This window comes from Rissa tridactyla, chromosome 2 (genome assembly GCF_028500815.1).
Source record: "Rissa tridactyla isolate bRisTri1 chromosome 2, bRisTri1.patW.cur.20221130, whole genome shotgun sequence".
Taxonomy (NCBI): domain Eukaryota; kingdom Metazoa; phylum Chordata; class Aves; order Charadriiformes; family Laridae; genus Rissa; species Rissa tridactyla.
In genome coordinates, this window is record NC_071467.1 from 132140482 (window position 1) to 132157532 (window position 17051).

The 17051-nt window shown below is 39.6% G+C and overlaps 1 protein-coding gene across 5 annotated transcripts in view; it reads left to right on the forward strand.

Moving 5' to 3' along the window:
* OSBPL3 (oxysterol binding protein like 3) overlaps window positions 1-12227 on the forward strand; it is a 93815-nt gene extending 81588 nt beyond the window's left edge. For all 5 annotated transcript variants that reach the window (XM_054192242.1, XM_054192246.1, XM_054192243.1 and 2 more), the window contains 5 exons: window positions 1831-1975; window positions 3478-3622; window positions 4263-4389; window positions 4963-5085; window positions 6613-12227. In XM_054192242.1, the coding sequence (XP_054048217.1) occupies window positions 1831-1975; window positions 3478-3622; window positions 4263-4389; window positions 4963-5085; window positions 6613-6709 (637 nt within the window). In that variant the 3' untranslated portion in view covers window positions 6710-12227. The remainder of the gene's footprint in view (window positions 1-1830; window positions 1976-3477; window positions 3623-4262; window positions 4390-4962; window positions 5086-6612) is intronic.
* The last annotated feature ends 4824 nt before the right edge of the window (window positions 12228-17051 follow it).

Here is a 17051-nt window from a genome sequence, read left to right on the forward strand (position 1 = left end):
CCAGAAGCATAAACCAGGGTTACAAAAACCAAAAGATGAAATAAACATCATTGCTGTGTATCTTGAAAAAAGCAAAGTTGGTATTTTCATACTTCAGTTGAATTTCAAGGTTCACGCAATTTAACTCAAAGGGAGAAACTGCATGGTAGAGGAAGCTATGAATTCTTTTGCTTGTATTCAAGGTTTGGGGGAGCAGGTGTTGTGGCTGCTGTCTTTTGTACCTATATTTGTACAAACCCTCACTCCGTGTGGTCTTGGTCTGTAGGTGAAGCTAAATAGCTATCATCACTGCATAAATAATTATTGGAAGTGATAAACAGAACCAGTTGCATCTCTGATGTTTATTATCCAAGGAAGTAAGCAGCCATGGAGATGAAGCATTGAGTATAGTTTAATTTTTATTTTTTTCAGTAGAAATCTGCAGTGTTCCTATGCTGGCTTGTCAGAGAGCTCATTATATATCAACAATTAAAATCCTTTAAAATTTGGCCTATATCCATTGTGTTTGCAGAACCAGAGGTCTAAAGGTTGAGTAGTGTTCCAATTAAATCTGTTTTCCAAAGAGAGTCTACAAAATTAATTATTCTGTCATCTGAAAAAAAGAAAAATAACCCAAGAACCTAGCACTTATCAGGCTAAGCGACTAAGCATGCCTTTTTCTTTTAAGTGCGTAGAATTGTGATATAGTAAGATAGTATCCAAAAGGTAATGTATAAAACATGTCGTGTTCATAGTGGCTAGCCTAAGCTGTGGAGTGAAAGATCTTTAGGATGTGAGTGAGGGTTCAGAGACAAGGTAATTAATGGATTAGGGCCCATGGTGGGCTGATGAAGTGGAAAATAACCTGATTCATGTGTCATCTCCACGTGCTTGCTTGTATCCCTGTGTATCTGATATAGAATTGGGTACAAAAAACGTACTGAGCCTGTAGGCAAAAGTGAAGCATTAGTATTAAGTTTTTTTCTGGAGCAAATACAGTGTTTTTAGCATGCGTAATAGAGCATGTGACCTGCAGGTAGGGGCAGGAAAACAAGTTACTGTGGGGTAAATTGGCTGCATATCTGCCAGTCTGTAAAAATTGTCCTTGTGCCTCCTCTTAGAAAGCACCAAGTAAAAGCAAGTGATTAAGGGGAGGGAAGGAAAGATGCTAATATCCTCATGGAATGTGTGTGAGGCAGGTGCCTTAGTGAAACTGGTGCTTTGCAAGTTTACCCTTTACCTTACCAGTAGCAACTTGGCTATCAATATCCAGAACAAATTGTAGAATATATGTCTTCATGAGATTTTCCTTTTCTTGAAGTTTTATGAAGGTGTTTTGTAAGAACATATACTTCTTTAATAAAAGGTAAAATGTTGTATTACCTATTGGTATTTTTCATCTCCCCCTGGCTGCTGTCTTCTGATGTGCAACTGCATCTTGAACTACCGGGTGAGAACTTTTGCTCTTGCCTGAAATACACACATAGGCTCAGCCCTGAGAGCCTGAGCCAAGCTGTTCCACTCAATAAGCCTTCCGATGACTCTGGTGGCCCACGTCCTTGTGTTGTCAGCTGTCACTGTGTTACAAGCTGAGAAATGGGCATTTCGGCCAGTAGACGATATTAGAATGATTACTTTTGGAAACTTAAAACTGGTAAATGGGGGCAAGTAAATTGAGAGAAAACTGTGTTCAAGACCAAAGTTTACAGCAGAAGTGAAAAGGGTTTTCTGAGAGACAGGATTGTTGTCATACGGTTTGTTTTTGAGAAAAAAAAAAAAATGTTTTGTGGGGTTTTCCTAATCTTGTTTGAACATCGCATGAGATTTTTCTTGTGTGTATTTTTCTTACAGTTTTAGAGATCATTTTGCATGGAACAAGGTGACATCTTGTATCCATAACATCTTAAGTGGGCAAAGATGGATTGAACACTATGGAGAGATCATCATCAAAAATCTTAACGATGACACTTGCCACTGCAAACTGACTTTCATAAAGGTAACCACAGCAATGTCGGCAATGCCTTTTCTAACAGACACATCGGTGGGTGGACGGTCTCTGCTGGAGCTCAGTACAGCTGCTTACCAGCAGTTTTTTTCCTGTAGTTCTGCTGTAATTACATGTGATTCTTTGAGAAACTTGTAACTCTGAAGAAACTACCACTCACTAGGTAGAGCCAGACGAGAAAGAGAAGCAACAGCTTTCTCAGGTGATTTCACTTGACATGCAGAAAAGTATGGGGAAAGGAAAGGAAGAAATGTGATCACCGAATCATAGAATGGTTACAGTTGGAAGGGACCCTGAAGACCATCTAGTTCCAACGCCCCTGCCCTGGGCAGGGACACCTCCCACTAGACCAGGCTGCTCAAAGCCCCATCCAGCCTGGCCTTGAACACCTCCAGGGATGTGGCATCCACAACAGGTGGACAAAAAACCTACTCTGTGTTTGATGAGAGAGGTAGGCATAAGGTGGTTTACCACATACCTTCTATTAACGTATTGTCATGTGCTGTGATGACATTCATTCAGCAATTGTAGAACCAGTGCTTATGTGGGGTGCTTCACCCAGTGCTCTTTTCTAGCCCTTTGCAGGTACTCGGAGGAGCTTAAGTGAGAGGCTGTGGTGTTACTCAAAGCTTTTGCTTCAGTACAAGGCATCAAGATATGACTTCCTCAGGATATGCCCTTATAACTGAAATTAAAATTAGGTTTTGGCAATAAATTACTTCTTCCTAGTAAGGCAAAATCAATGAAAACCTAAAATGATGCCAAAATTTATAACCTGAGAAATAGTTTTGCAAAGCATACTAGGAGATTTGCCTTAACCTGCACATTCTGCACCTGATTGCTGAAGAAAGGCTGTGTTTTACATAGGAACAGACCATATAGATACAAGCTAAGTACTTCAGCATACTTATGCAGCATGGCATGCTCAGCAGCAGAAGGAAAGCTTCCTTTTCTTATTTGTTTTCCTGAATTCTTTGTGGTTTCTAAGAAGCATGGGGGTGATTTTTTTTCCCCAAATACTTATTTGAAAGTACTGTAATGTATTTGCAGAGTTGCAATGGATGTTTAGAGTTCAAATTTTAAAGATTGAGAGCCTGCAAACCTTACACCTTTGGTATTGTAAATTGTCTAAAGTGGAGATTATTGTGTCAGTTCCTTCTCTTCCTCTTCTTCAAATTCGGGGAAGATGTAGATAACTAAGTTGGGAGTCGGTCTTACTTGTCATTGGGCTAAATTCAAGATCAGCTATGCTTCACCCAGTACTGCCCTGAAAAAAGACAAACAAAATAAATACAGTTCTCAATGCTAGTCTTTTAATAAGCTGATTAATAGTACTAACAGCAGTTGTTTGCATATGATATTGTAATGCACACCTAAACGAATAGGTTTCATTTCAGAAAACCACTCTACAGCACGGTGCTACTGATGTGGCAAAATCACTCACACTTGATCTCTTATGCACCTTTTTTTCCCCTTGTTTCTTCTAATTCTAGGCAAAGTATTGGAATCCAAATGCACATGAGATTGAAGGCAGTGTCATGGATAAAGCCGGGAAAGTTGTGCATCGACTCTTTGGGAAGTGGCATGAAAGTTTATACTGTGGGACAACTTCATCTTCAAACTGCATATGGAGAGCAAGTTAGTGATCAGAATGGCTGAAGTACAGAACTTTATTAGGCCCCAACTTCTTGGTATTCCTATCTGGAATATGAGATTTTTGTCAAGCATTTAAAATTTAGACTAGAAGAATACATCGTTTACCTTAAATAATATGGAGAACTTAATCCCATGGTTTCCTGCATTTTCTCTGTTGCCCCCTATTTTCATATTTGGGTATGAAGTGGGTATTGAGGACTCCAAAAGGAAGAGAAGAAAAAAAGGAACAATGCCCGCCACTTTTTGTGTAGAGGAGTGTTGTGTATTTCAGGTATTAAACACTAGAGGATAGCCCACAAAGCTCAATTCTGTAATGACAGCCATATATGAACTTCTCCCAAACTCATGGAGTTTTGTCTACTGTAGTTGGAAAAAGCACTATGATAATACCACCACCTTCTCACAGTTGCGCTCTTATTCAGCTGAGAGAACAGAAGCCTGTTTTGTTGTAGTGCAATTATCAAGGGGGATGTTCTCTTTTGTCACATTATTAAAAACCTCTTAATTCCCCAGAACTGAGAGCATGGTTCAGAGATGAACAAAGGACTGAGGGGAGCTTGGAATTTTCCTTCTAAAGATAATAGGATTTAATGGGAATTCTGAATGTTCTCTTCTTCTGTAGATCCGATGCCTAAAGATTATGAACAGTGGTATGGATTTACTCAATTTGCACTGGAGTTAAATGAACTGGATCTGCAAACTAGGTCGTTACTCCCATCCACTGATACACGTTTTAGGCCAGACCAAAGGTAAGAAGTTTTAACTCTTAAATATCTTCCTCAAATAGCTCTTAATCTTCTGTACACTCACTTTACCCTAAGGTCAGACAATTTTGTGTAGATACTTGCAGTGTGTTTCTATTTCTACGTTAACACGCACCTGAAAAAGGCATTTTAATCACTTATCAAGAGATGGTCTAGTCATTATGGACCAGAGTTTCCTAAAATTGGCTCTTGCATGTGTCTAGATAACTGCTTTTCCAAAGATGTTAAAACTTCAGTACTTCAGGTACTTGATGTTGAGCATACTGTGTTTGAGTAACCAAAAACTGAGATACTTGAAATGTCTTTCTGCGGTGGAATTCCTACTGTTGATAACTTCCAAGGGAAAGAATATAATGTAACAATGATTCTGAGCTTGTAATGAGAGTCACTTTTCCTTAAGTACTTTTTGATAGTGCTGTTGTCTGCAGATGTAGCTGTTTACCTTTCAAACACTGTGAACTGCCTGCTGTAAAAATTAGATTCTGGAGTTCTACAGGACCTGTCAAAGATAGGGTACAGGAGCACCAATTGTGTCTTTTATCACTGATGGTGCTACAGGTTTCTAGAAGAAGGGAATATTGAAGGAGCTGAAATGCAAAAGCAGAGGATCGAGCAGCTACAGAGAGAACGACGGAAGGTGCTGGAAGAAAACAATCTAGAGCATCAGCCTAGATTTTTCAGGTACTATATAATAATTAGCGTATAATGTAATTTATTGAAATTCTTATTATAATTCTGGTTCTAAACTGCCATAGAGCAGAATCCAGTATTTTCCAGGTTTCTTTTATATTCTTGATTTTTGTACTTTGTCAATGTAGAACACTCAAGACATAGTTAAAACTCAGAATTATATATTGCTTTTTCATTAGTGCATCCCTGAAATTCTAATTTTTTTTGCCTTGATGGTGATTGATAGTCTACGTTTGAATTTGCTTGAGTGAATGTAGCATCTTTGATTCTTTCAGGCAAGGTGAAGTAGCTGGCTTTAGCTTAATTACCTCTGCTGAACTTCTGTTGAATTCAGTGGGATTGCCTTGTGCAGATTTGGAGGCTTTCATTTCCACGGCTATTTTTGAACGTGTTTCCCCTATATGATAGGGAGACAATTATGATTCAGAGGGCACTTCATTTCTTCCTGTTGTAAATCAATTAATGGGAGACTTCAGCCATCAAAAGACAAAAAAGAATGCTAGTGAGGACATGGCCTTTTCCCCTCCAGCTCCTCTGTTCTCTGGCAATGAGAGAGCTGGAGCCAAGGTGAATGTTGTATGGGCCTATGTATCACAGTTAACAGATCTGGGACCCTGATTTTTTTTCTGGATCGATAGATACTGTATTTCTGATGTGCACAGAAAAGTTTAAAATAGGTGCAAAAAGGAAATGCCTCAGACCACTACTTGTAGAAGGAGCTGGTGAGCTAACTCATCACATGTCGATCACGCCAGCCGAAGAGAAGCAAATGTTGCTTCCAGCAGGCTAAAAAGACAGGATAGAGAAAAAGTCTAATACTTTGTAACTGTATATTCACAAGGAGGAATGTGAATGCTGATGAGGATTTGAATCCTCACAATGAGGATTTGAAAACTGAGATTTGTGCTGTAGATTTAAATAACAGAATAAAAAAATTAATTACTATATAGCAAAAGTATTACCCAGTGTTAGAGTAGATATGAATTATGCATTTGGCTTTTCAATAGTGATTTCTCTCTTTAACAAATCACAAGCCTTGATTTACTTAAAAGAATAATTTGCTGCTGTGCCAAAAATGTTGTACGCTAGATTAAAAGCAGAGGCACGGGATCGAGTGCAATGAGTCTCACCTCTTGACTGAGAGCTACAGGCTCTCTTTATGTAATAACCGTGGTGAGCCATCTTTGGAGACGTAAAAGGAAAGTTTCCACATTCCACTCAAAGCTGCCTTTGAGACCACGAAAATAAGCCTGGGCTGTAGTTTTAAGTGCTAAGCACTGGCATGTGACAGTGAAATAAACAGTGTTGATCTCAGCTGAACACGAGGCTGCTGAGGTGCGTCTCCGAAGCCCAGTGCAAACATACCAGTTCCACTCCCCGAGCTGTATCGCCTTGTTTGAAGGTGCCCGGTTCATGGGCTGGATTGGGTATCTGTGCATAGTGCTACATTGCATTACACAGCATACGTATGGAAAATATAAGCTTTACATTTAAGGCATTTGTTTTAATCTTTGATAGGAAATCCAACGATGACTCCTGGGTGAGCAATGGAACCTACATGGACCTTAGAAAAGAACCTGGTTTTTCCAAACTGGACAATCCTGTCCTCTGGTGAAAGAGGAGCCAGCTGAAGATATTCTGTGCTATATTCTCAGATCTGATGTAAATGAAGTATATATAAAATATATCTATATATATACATCTATATATATATATACACACACACATATAATATATGTGTGGGCCGTGTGTATGTGTGTAAGTGTGCATATCTCCGGAATTGTGCTTAATTTAGAATCTGATAATTCGTTTGTTTTCTTTACTCTGATTATTGCAGTGATTGTTTGAATGTATAAATACCCTAACTTCTTTTTATAAAATATTTAATAAATAGTGATGAATGTTAACAGCGAGAGGGAAAAGAGGAGCTTTTACACTACTTTTCCAATGTGTAATAATGTCAGTTCTGAATTAACTTATGCCTTATTGAATTGCATTGGAGACAGTAGCATCAGCATCTCCTAGCTGTGCCGAGGAATCAGAGGGCAAGCCTTAGTAACTCAAACTGTAAGTAGGCTTCCACAGTTCAATGAGTAGTTCAGCTGGTTTTGGGCTGGTATAAATTGCTAAAACAGATTATCAGCTGGTGCTGGAATCAGAGTATGAGCCTTTCCTGCCTGTAGAAATGATTTAAATAAGCTTTTGTTTCTATTAGCTTTCTTCTTAGCATTATGGAAGAGGTGGTTCTGAGCTTACATCAGTGGTTCTACTGCCTTATACATAAACTCTACCCGGCTAAATGTAGTGCTAGAAATTCAGGAATCGCCAAAATTTTCCACTGGGAATCTTCAGATTTTATAGCCCCCAACAGGGCAAGAGGAGGAAATCCTTTGTACATAATGCTTGAGCACTGACTAGATGGAGAAGCTCTCTCTTTTTCCAGTAAGTAAAATCTATACAGAGCACGAAATCCTGTGCTTCCATAGCTTCATTTGTTTTTATTAACCTAAAAATTGCAACAGTAAGACTTTTTAAAAGGTAAGCAAACTGATTGTTTTAAGCTAGAAAATTTTTCTTAGTATTTTGATATTTTCTACCTCTTAAGAAATAAACAGCATATTTAAGATCTTATATTTAAAAAATGACCATCTGCCTTATGGAGAAGTGTATGGAGTCTTTGATCTTCCTCTGTTTGTTTGTTACGTTCAGATAAATATTCAAGTGTCTTGCACTAAATCAGTTACATCTCTTTCCTGTAATTTTATACATACGGCTAGATTTGTGAAACTACTAAACTATAGGTCAGAAATTTAGCAGGAAACAAATGTAGCAGAAGTCGCACTTTTGAATGAAGATTATAGAGACAGGCAGTATTTTTTGGTTTTTCCATCAAACCACAATGGCACAGGCATTAACAGAATAACTTTCATTCCTACCTATCTGCAACTCCAGCCTGACCCATGATTCAAATCTGTTCTATGTGTCTGTGACTCTGGCAACAACGCAGTTTCCAAGTTCAGATCTATATCCTGTCAACCCTCACCCCCCACCCCCCGCTTCTTTTTCTTACATGCCACTTTAATGACACAAAATAAACCCAAATGTTGTTGGCATGGCTTATGACTGGACCAGTCGGAGAGGGCATGGATAAGGGAGACTCCTAGGGGGACTAGTAGCTTAGAAAAGCTTGTGCTTTACTGTATGCTGCATTGTTCTAAAGAAAACCCATTAAAAATGGACAATGTCTTATATGTAACATGAAGGAAATACTGTGAATGCTTCCATTTTAAACCAAATCAGTGATGTTGGATTAGATGTATATTTGAATTTTGCTTTCTGTTACCTTGAAGCCCCATTGTCTTCGAGGCAGAGGAATTGCTCTTTCAACCTTCTTCACTTTGCCCAGGAACTCTGCCTCACTGTAATTTATTACCAAAGAAGTTAGCATAATTCTTCCTATTTAATACATCTTTTAAAGACTGAACTACTATGCCAGCAGCTTACAATAAGGCAAGGTTCACATCAATATGAAGACAAAATCTGGGCTTTTATGCCAAAGGAGATCTTAACCTTTGGGGGCTGTTTGGCTTTTCAAGGAAAGTGAGGATCTCTTCATGGCTTGTTCCCTTCCCGGCATTTTATTCTTGTATTGACTGTCAGCACTTGGCACAAAAATGAGTTGATATTTGTAATTATCCTTGCTGTTGGTAATTACCATTTATACTAAAAATAACATTCATTTAACAACAAAAGAGCGTAGGGGAAATAGAAAAAAAGAAGTTTTTAAGAAAGGGAGAAAAATTTGTGGAGGATGCATTAAACCTGCTCATCATCATATTTGGCAGCTACTGTCGTTACTGTCTGATCTGATTGCTGGGTTTGTATTTTCTATGTATGGAGGGGATTTCTCCATACTTTGTATATGACCTAATAGTTGATGGCATCTGAAGTTAAAGGATTAGAGGCCCAAAAGGCAAAGTTTAAGAATTGTAACACATTAAAATCAGCAGGTGTTAAACTCAACTACTCTCATATTGGGTGTTTGAGTCATGATTTTTGAGAAATCAGACTGGCAGTGTTGCCTTGTATCTTACAGTCTAAAATGTCAAAAATACATTTGATGAATAACAGGAAGCATTAGGCTGAGTGGTGCCTTATATAAAATTTTCTTCAGCAAAATTCCCATATCAAGAAGGGAAACTTCAGAATTTTACTATCTCCAGAAAAATAATGCCTGAGAATAATCCAGGGCATTTCTTCAATACATGAAGCAAAATCATTGCACAATAGCTCCTTTTGTAAATCTGTAATACACATCTGCAAACACCACGTAACCAGTTGTGAATGATCCTCTGACACCGTGTTTCCAACTGCAGTATAGTTATCCCTGCTTAATTTTGTATGAAACAATTGGGTTTAGTTGTTAAACTCCTGTGACTGTGTATTAAGAAGTAGAAGAAAATTGTCTTGATGTTACTTCTCTGTATTTCTGCATAAAAATATATTCATAATTCACAAACCTTAATATACTCTATACAGTTATTCTTGGTAAAATATGAAATTTTGGTAACTTTCTTCCCCAAAACTTCAGATGTATTAATGGGTGCAAAACTTATATTAGCTTTCTGCAATATAAGACAGCTCTTGTTTTTAATAACTGACATTGAGGGACTTTTTTTTCCCCCCATTTCTACCCTGAATGGTAAAAAGAAGATATCGGGCAACATACTGCTTCCTTTCATATGCAGCAGTGATCCCCAAGCTGTTCAGCTCAATGGATCGGTCTTAAAATTTCCTGAGGAACATTGCTTGCTGTTACAGCTCTTTTATAAGCATTACTTAATTTTATTTTGGAGGGCAGTTTGAGAACACTTATCTAGCACTGCCTTTCTTTGTGTACCCCGCTAAAAACTTAGGTCAAGACAACGGAGCAGCTCAGGCCTTGGGGTGTTAAACACTGTCTCGGTTTTCAAATTAAGCAGCAAAGAAAGAAAAAAAAAATCCAGGCAAATAGTGTTCATAGGAACAGAAACGCACAGCTCTACTTCCAGATTTGCAGACTTGACACTTAGGTTCTGGTTTTGGTACAGCGTAAGTTTGTGATTGTGAAACAGCGTAGCTTGTTTAGGAGGCCACTCTTGGTAGTAGCATAAAGGGCCCTCTAGACCGAGTGGAACTGGAGAGCACCAGTAAGCATTGCATTCCTCTGAATCTCTGCTCCCTCAGATATGCTTTATGTGATCATTTGCCAGCACTGATTTACTTCTTTTAGATGCTTTTTGAAATACAGATCCAGTGAAGTACTTAAGTTCTTTATACAGAGCTTGGAAAATTAGATGCATCGAAGGAAGAGCAAAAACAGCCAAAATTTTGAGAAGGAAACATCCCAGAGGTCTGTTCTTCCACCAAGAAGTTTTCTTTGAAGGGACTGGAAGTAGGATAGCTGCTTTCTTTTAAAACCTGGCCCCTGGAGGGGGTGATGGCTGCAAACACGGTCACCTTATTATTTGGCAGTTAAGTGTTGAAGCCAGATCGTTGTACAGAAAGGAACACAGATTCATGGGGCCAGAACGTACAACCAGGGACAGCTTTCAGGTTGGACAAAGGTCCAGTGCTGGTCTCAAAAACAAAACCCAAACAAAACCCAAAAACCAACCTAACAAAAACCTCACCCCTTCTCATGCCCTAGACCCTCTCCACCCTCGCTTTCCCTCAGCTGTTTACAGTCCTCTTTAGGTTTTCTATGTGGCCCATTATATCTAAAAATCCTGATTCAGTGTCCCATTTTTCTCTATTAAAAGAAAAAAATCAGAAAAATAGGAAAGCAATCAATTCTAACAAGCTTTTAAATGACAAATCATGCCTAAAAACTGTCATTAACAACTTTCCCCGTAAACATTGTGCCCTACTTCTGTATCTTTTCCTTGACTGTGCACAAGACTTTCTTCCCACCTGCGCTCTGGAGTCAGACCTGGTAAGGGTAGCACGCTATGGAAATGTGCAGGTACATCTGCTCAGCATACGCCTAATTAATGTCCTTGCATCTGCTTTTGTGTAAATCTCTTCTGTCATCTCTCTAGGTGACCAGCTTTGCAGAGGAGGAAATTTTCAGCATATCTTATTTTGTTCACTACAGCTTTATTTTTTTTTGTGTGCAACTCATACAGAGGGGGCAAGCTGAAGAGGAGTGCAAAACTTGTCCCACAGTGCATATATAATAGAGAGAAGGATGAAATCCAACTTTTCCCCATAACTGAATACATCTTGCAAGGGCTAGAGTCAGATGGTGCTATTCAAAGGAGTGAAGTTAAAATGGAAAGGGTTTTTTTTGTGGTTGAGCATGTTTTCATTCATGGATTATGCCTACTATAAATAAAATTCACAGTATTCACTAACTCATCCTTTCTATTTTCTAGCTACTGGTGGGTGCAACTTACTCCAGCAGCTGTGGGTTCATAAGAAACTGCACATGTTATCTGGCTTATCTGTTGAAACTTAGCAAATGCTGTAACATCACCAAATGTATTATTGTACTGCTCAGTGCTTAGAGACTGTTCTTGCTGCAGCTTTTGAAAGCAATAAGAGAAATTTTCCAGATAAATAGTTGCCATATGTTAAAAAATTATTTTAAGCGGTTCCTTTTTTATATAAATTGTGGATTTGGTGCTTTCGTTGTATAAAACAAAACTGTATTAAAGCTCATGGGAATGTTTGGTAGGTCGATCCACAAGGGATGATGAGCTCCTTCAGCTCCGCACCTTTGAGACGGGTGGTATCCCTGAGATTCAGGCAGTCTTGTATTTATGTTAACAGTATTTTACTAGTTCCGGTCTTGGAAAAACCACGTGTATGAGGTATTACATACGCAAAGCTACTAAATGCTGAATTTGTTGTTTGTTTTGATAGGGCATTAGTGATTTCAGAATGAAGAAAGGTATCTTATGTGTTAGAATTATCACTGACTTTCAGATTTCTGAGAAAACTTTCTGTAGTCAGGATCATTCCTGTTTTCTGCTTCACTTACTCCAAAAATTTGTAACAATGTTGGAGCACCTTGATGCGCAATTTGATTTATTATTTTTGTCTCTGTAACCAATTTAGTTGGATGTTAATAAATCATACTTGCAAAAGGCCATAGAGCACCCTGACTTTTTCGCAGGGGTCGTAAGCATCTTTCTTCAAAGGTTGTTAGTGACAGCTGAAATAAGTCTAGCTGCTGTAGTGATCTGTGCTTTTTACACTTTCCAAAATGGCAAGTATGAAAGAGCTTCCATCTGCTAGAAGCCTTGTTTATCGCTCTTACAATCTGTCCGGTAGTTGTGCAATGTTCCAGTTGTTTACCAGTTACCTGCACGCACTGTACAGCACTGTGGCGTGGTTGTTATGCCAGACACTGGGGCAGGGAAAGGGATAAGCTGATGGAATTCATTTACAGCTGGAAGGTGATTCTTAAAAGCAGGTTTTAGTAGACAGATGTGCAGCATAAATGTTATGCTTCAGCGTGAATGTGGAAACCACAAACCACATGTTCTCCATAAAACAACTTTTAAAAACAAGGAAACATAGCTTTTACTGGATAAAATAAATAACTGGAAGGAAAGGGTATCGATGTGGTGTTTTCTCCCTTAGAGATGGTGATTCAGGATGGCTCTGCCAATCAGATCTCAACTACGTCTCACTGTCCCACCATATGCGCATAAGAAGCAATACAGATGGATTAGGATCTTGAAAAATGTGGGAGGACAGGGAGTGTAATTCCTGACCAACATGTAATTCCAGTTCTGCAGCACTTCCCAGACTCGGTGTGTACAAAGATTTGGTGGGAGGGAGCATGGAGGTTCCAGGAAGAGCTGGGAAAATTGGATCAATAACTCTGTTACCATGCAAAATAACCTCAGCTGTTGTACATGGCAGAATAAGGATAGAGGCCAAAAGAAAAACAGCTTTTATAGTGGGGAGAATCAGCTCCTGTTTTTTGAAATCCAGCCATTTTGGTTCTGTATTGGGTGAAGAATTTTGGAACTTATCGTGTCAGCGGGAATCACTTCACTGCCGATTAATTTCATAGAGATCTAATATGCTTTAATTGGTACCTGAAATAACTAGCATTTAGTCCAAGTTGCTGGGAAAAGAGCAGTTTACAGAAGCAGTAATGTGGTTTTTTTCATAATTATAAAAGGGAGAGGAAGATGGCAAGGGATCCTCGTTATCGGTGCCCTGATCATGAACACCGAGGGTGGCAGGAACTTCTCTTACAGAGAAGTGGGTATGGGGTGAATCCCCCGTGATTGCCCCTGGGGCTAATACCATGCCAAGTACCCAGGTGTGGCCAGTGCTACCCAGACAAAACAGGCTGCTCTCCCCTCCAGAAGTGTAAGGTAAACTTGTCTCGTATGGACCTCGCATCCAATTTGTGTTTAAGCTCAGCTGTCTCTTCATTTACAGTAACGTCTATTTTAAAGTCATTTTGCTTACTGCAAGATGATTCAAACCACCACAGCGTGAGGAAAAACACTGACAGCTGAGCAAAGCTTGCGCTGCGTAGTAACTGACACATCTTGGCTTCTTTTTATTTTCTTTTATTATTTTTTTTTAGTGCCTCTGTTACATTTCTTTCAACTTGCAAACATTGCTCTCCATGCGCAATTTGTTGATTTTTAACTTAGACATCCACTAGCGCAGGAGATGCGTTAAGAATTTGTAGGGTTACTCTGAGTTTTTAAATGGGGTTAAAAGCTGGTCAGATACCAAATCCTGCTGTATACTTCTGAATTTGTATCTTTGCTTACTCTGTACCAAGGGAAATATTTGAAATTGCTATGTGTAAGCCCTCATTTGAGGTAAATCAACATTGCTCTACTGAGCTGACTATAATTGAGGCTTAAGTTAACTGAGAAATTGACTCTGTGGGTTCACTGATTTAAGTTTTTACAGGCTCTTGGAACAATAATAAATTCCTGGAAGACAAGATGTTGTGTACGAACATCAGCTGATGTTTCTGTCTGTAATTTTGTAGGCTTCAGGAATTATTGGCTTTCTCTAAGTGTTAGGGCACTATTTCCTTTTGAGGATTTTTTAAGCTGATGTTCCGCTTGCTATTTTACTAAGACCAGCTGTTAGAATTTGAAAATATGTTTTCTTGCTTAGCTAACATTGTTTTTCTTTATTAAAATTTCTGTAATAAAAAAATTGCTTTCCTACATTACAAATTTCTTACTTTTGAACTTGTGTTGAAAAAAGACACAGCAGCCGTGATAAAGGCTGCAGTAAATCTAGTTTGAATTACGGCAGTACATGCCTTGAAAATTCCTTTCCTCCTTAGGTTTTATGAGAATGTGTCTGCAATGCCTAGATTGCTGCCTAGAGCAAGGAAGATTATGTAGATTTATCAATAGATGAGAACCCGTCTAATAGCTGAGAGAGATTTACTGTTTTGTTTACTCTTAGGTTTGTTACCATCTCAGCCACTGACAGACTGAAGATGGAGTGAAGTCAAGAGATCATCCTACTTGTATTCATTGTTTGTTGCTCGCGCTTCGGCCAGTGAAACAAATCTTGTGAAAGCAACTAGAGCTATGTAATAGCTCTATAGGTTTTTTGGATGGGAAAATCAATTTTCTTATGAAGTTCAAAACTAGTGCACCTAATTCTTAAGTCTTTTCATGGGAAAAACTTCTACTGAGGACTTTGTCTGAGAGAGAACAACTGCAAGCAGGTCAGTTAGAGCAAGCTTGACTTTTTCTGAGTTCTTTAGTAACCACAGGATGGTGAGCCTGGCCCATCCTTAACCTGTCCCCTTTCATCTTGGAGACAGCGTAAAACTTCAGTCAAAGTTGATGGAGGGTAGAGAACTCACAAAGATATTATATTCTCACCTTTTGTGAATATCAGAAACTGGAAAAGAGATCTGGATGCACCACGTCGCAAGAAAGGCCATAGTAGGAGCTGCACTGTATTTTATCTAGCTGCAAAGCTTCCTAAAGCTGGCAGTCATGTGAATGCTTTTGTCTTGATACCAACAGGAATTGTTTGTTTGAAATGATGGGGGAAAGGAATGAGAGGAAAGAGTACATACATAGTCTTGAAATAAGATTCTCAGTATTGAAGTGTGCAGTCACGAGGCCCAAGCCAAAAGAATGACTGCGGTTCATGCTTTCCCAGTACCGGTTGCTCATTGTTTCCTTTCACGCTAACACTTCCTCTCAGGACACAGCTGGTCTTCCTTCTTTCTTAGAAATCGCATTGCTCACACCATGGTGTACTGGCATTGGTGAGGCCAGACAGTAACTGCGGAAGAACCGCATAAGCCCCAGCTCAAGCTGCCTGCGACCAGTTCTGTAGAAGGAAGTGCATTCCCGTCTCCCATTTGCAAAGAGGGCAGTACTGGCAATAAGAAAGCCACCCACCCAAGGTTACTTGCATCACCCAAAACAATGCATCATTCAGACAAACAAGGGCAGTGCAAGCAGCAAGGACACCAGTTTCAATCATATGATAGAGCAAATTAAATAATTTTTAATTGTCGGAGAACAGGCCAGCACTTTGCTTCATATGTGGGGCTTTTTTCCAGCATAGTGAAGACCCGATCTCTATGGGTAACTGCAGTATAACAAACAGTGTCAATAATCTGGAGTTGTGTGACACTAACCCTGGCCACCACCTGTACAAATTTGCAGGACACCACTGCTGTGTACTGGTTCCCCCTCTGTTCAGAAGGACAGCTGCAGCCTTTTACACCTACCAGTCTGTTTTGACCCACACCACCCCCTTTATGGCACCTTGCTGTCTTTTGGGGCAACGCTGTTGCGTAATACAAAAGGAATTCCCGTGCAATTGGCAGCCCACGCAGTTTTCAGCTGCTTGCCAGCCCTTGCTCCTTGTTTCAAAAAGCAGTGTTCTTCTCACCTTGCTTCCCTTTGATGGGGGAAACCCAGGTATGTTCTCACCGCAGTGTCTGTAAGACACTGAAAAGACCCTTCACGTGCTGAAAGTAGGAGGAAGCAATGGCAAGCTGAAAAATGAAATGGCTTGAAAAGAAACTTTAGTCTTGGTACCCACCAGGGCTGAGTTATCAACCCTGTGCGGAATGGGGCGGGTTTTTTTCTCCTTTCATCCTCCCTTGTGGTGTGCATCTCCAGTGCAGAAGGTGCAGAGACCCCAGGGAGCCCCAGAAGCCCTGACTCGCCCTGTAGTGACAATGCAGCTCCTCAGGACCCTCTGTAGCCACTGGCTTCTTCGCTGTTTGTGGTCTTCTCCTCAGTGTATCTGCTACTTGTGTGGGCCATGGCCTGCTCCAAAGATCTCTGAACAAAATTCTCAATTTCTGCTTTTGCGGGTACTTAAAAAATGCATTTACTTTGTTCTTCCAGAAAAAACCCTTTCAGATCGGAACAAGAATTCCAGTGTTGGTCAGTTCTGAAAGAGAGACTGAGCTGACAGTTACCAGCTAATGGGAATAGGGGTTAAGGAGTTGCAAAACAATATTTGAGAAATATAACAAAGGAGGCACAAAAAACAAAAGGGAGAGACAAAATTTGTTTTAAATCATAATAAAGCTATTGCTACAAATGTTGTAGTAGATGAAAACACGCATCTGGTGTTATTCGATGAAATATTAATTTCAATAGCTCCTGAACATTTTGCTGCCTTGCCAGGAACTGCAGTTGCATACTGCAGGTTCTTTGGAAAATTCTGCCCAAATCATTTGCCCCCGCAGTCGGATAGCGAGTGTTATGGAGGGCGCTTGTGCATGCACATCCATTCAGAGGATGCAAGAGGAATTGTGTGAAACCTGGGGAGCCGATCGAAGAAAATTGTTCCTTACAGTCGGCTTTCCTCTCTGCAGGCAGCTTCAGTCACAGGCTCTTCTCCACGGATCATTTAACTCCTCTTGTTTTGCTAATTTTGTCCTAAACTTTCTAGGTATTCTTTAGATGTGCTTTCCTTAGTTCTTCCAT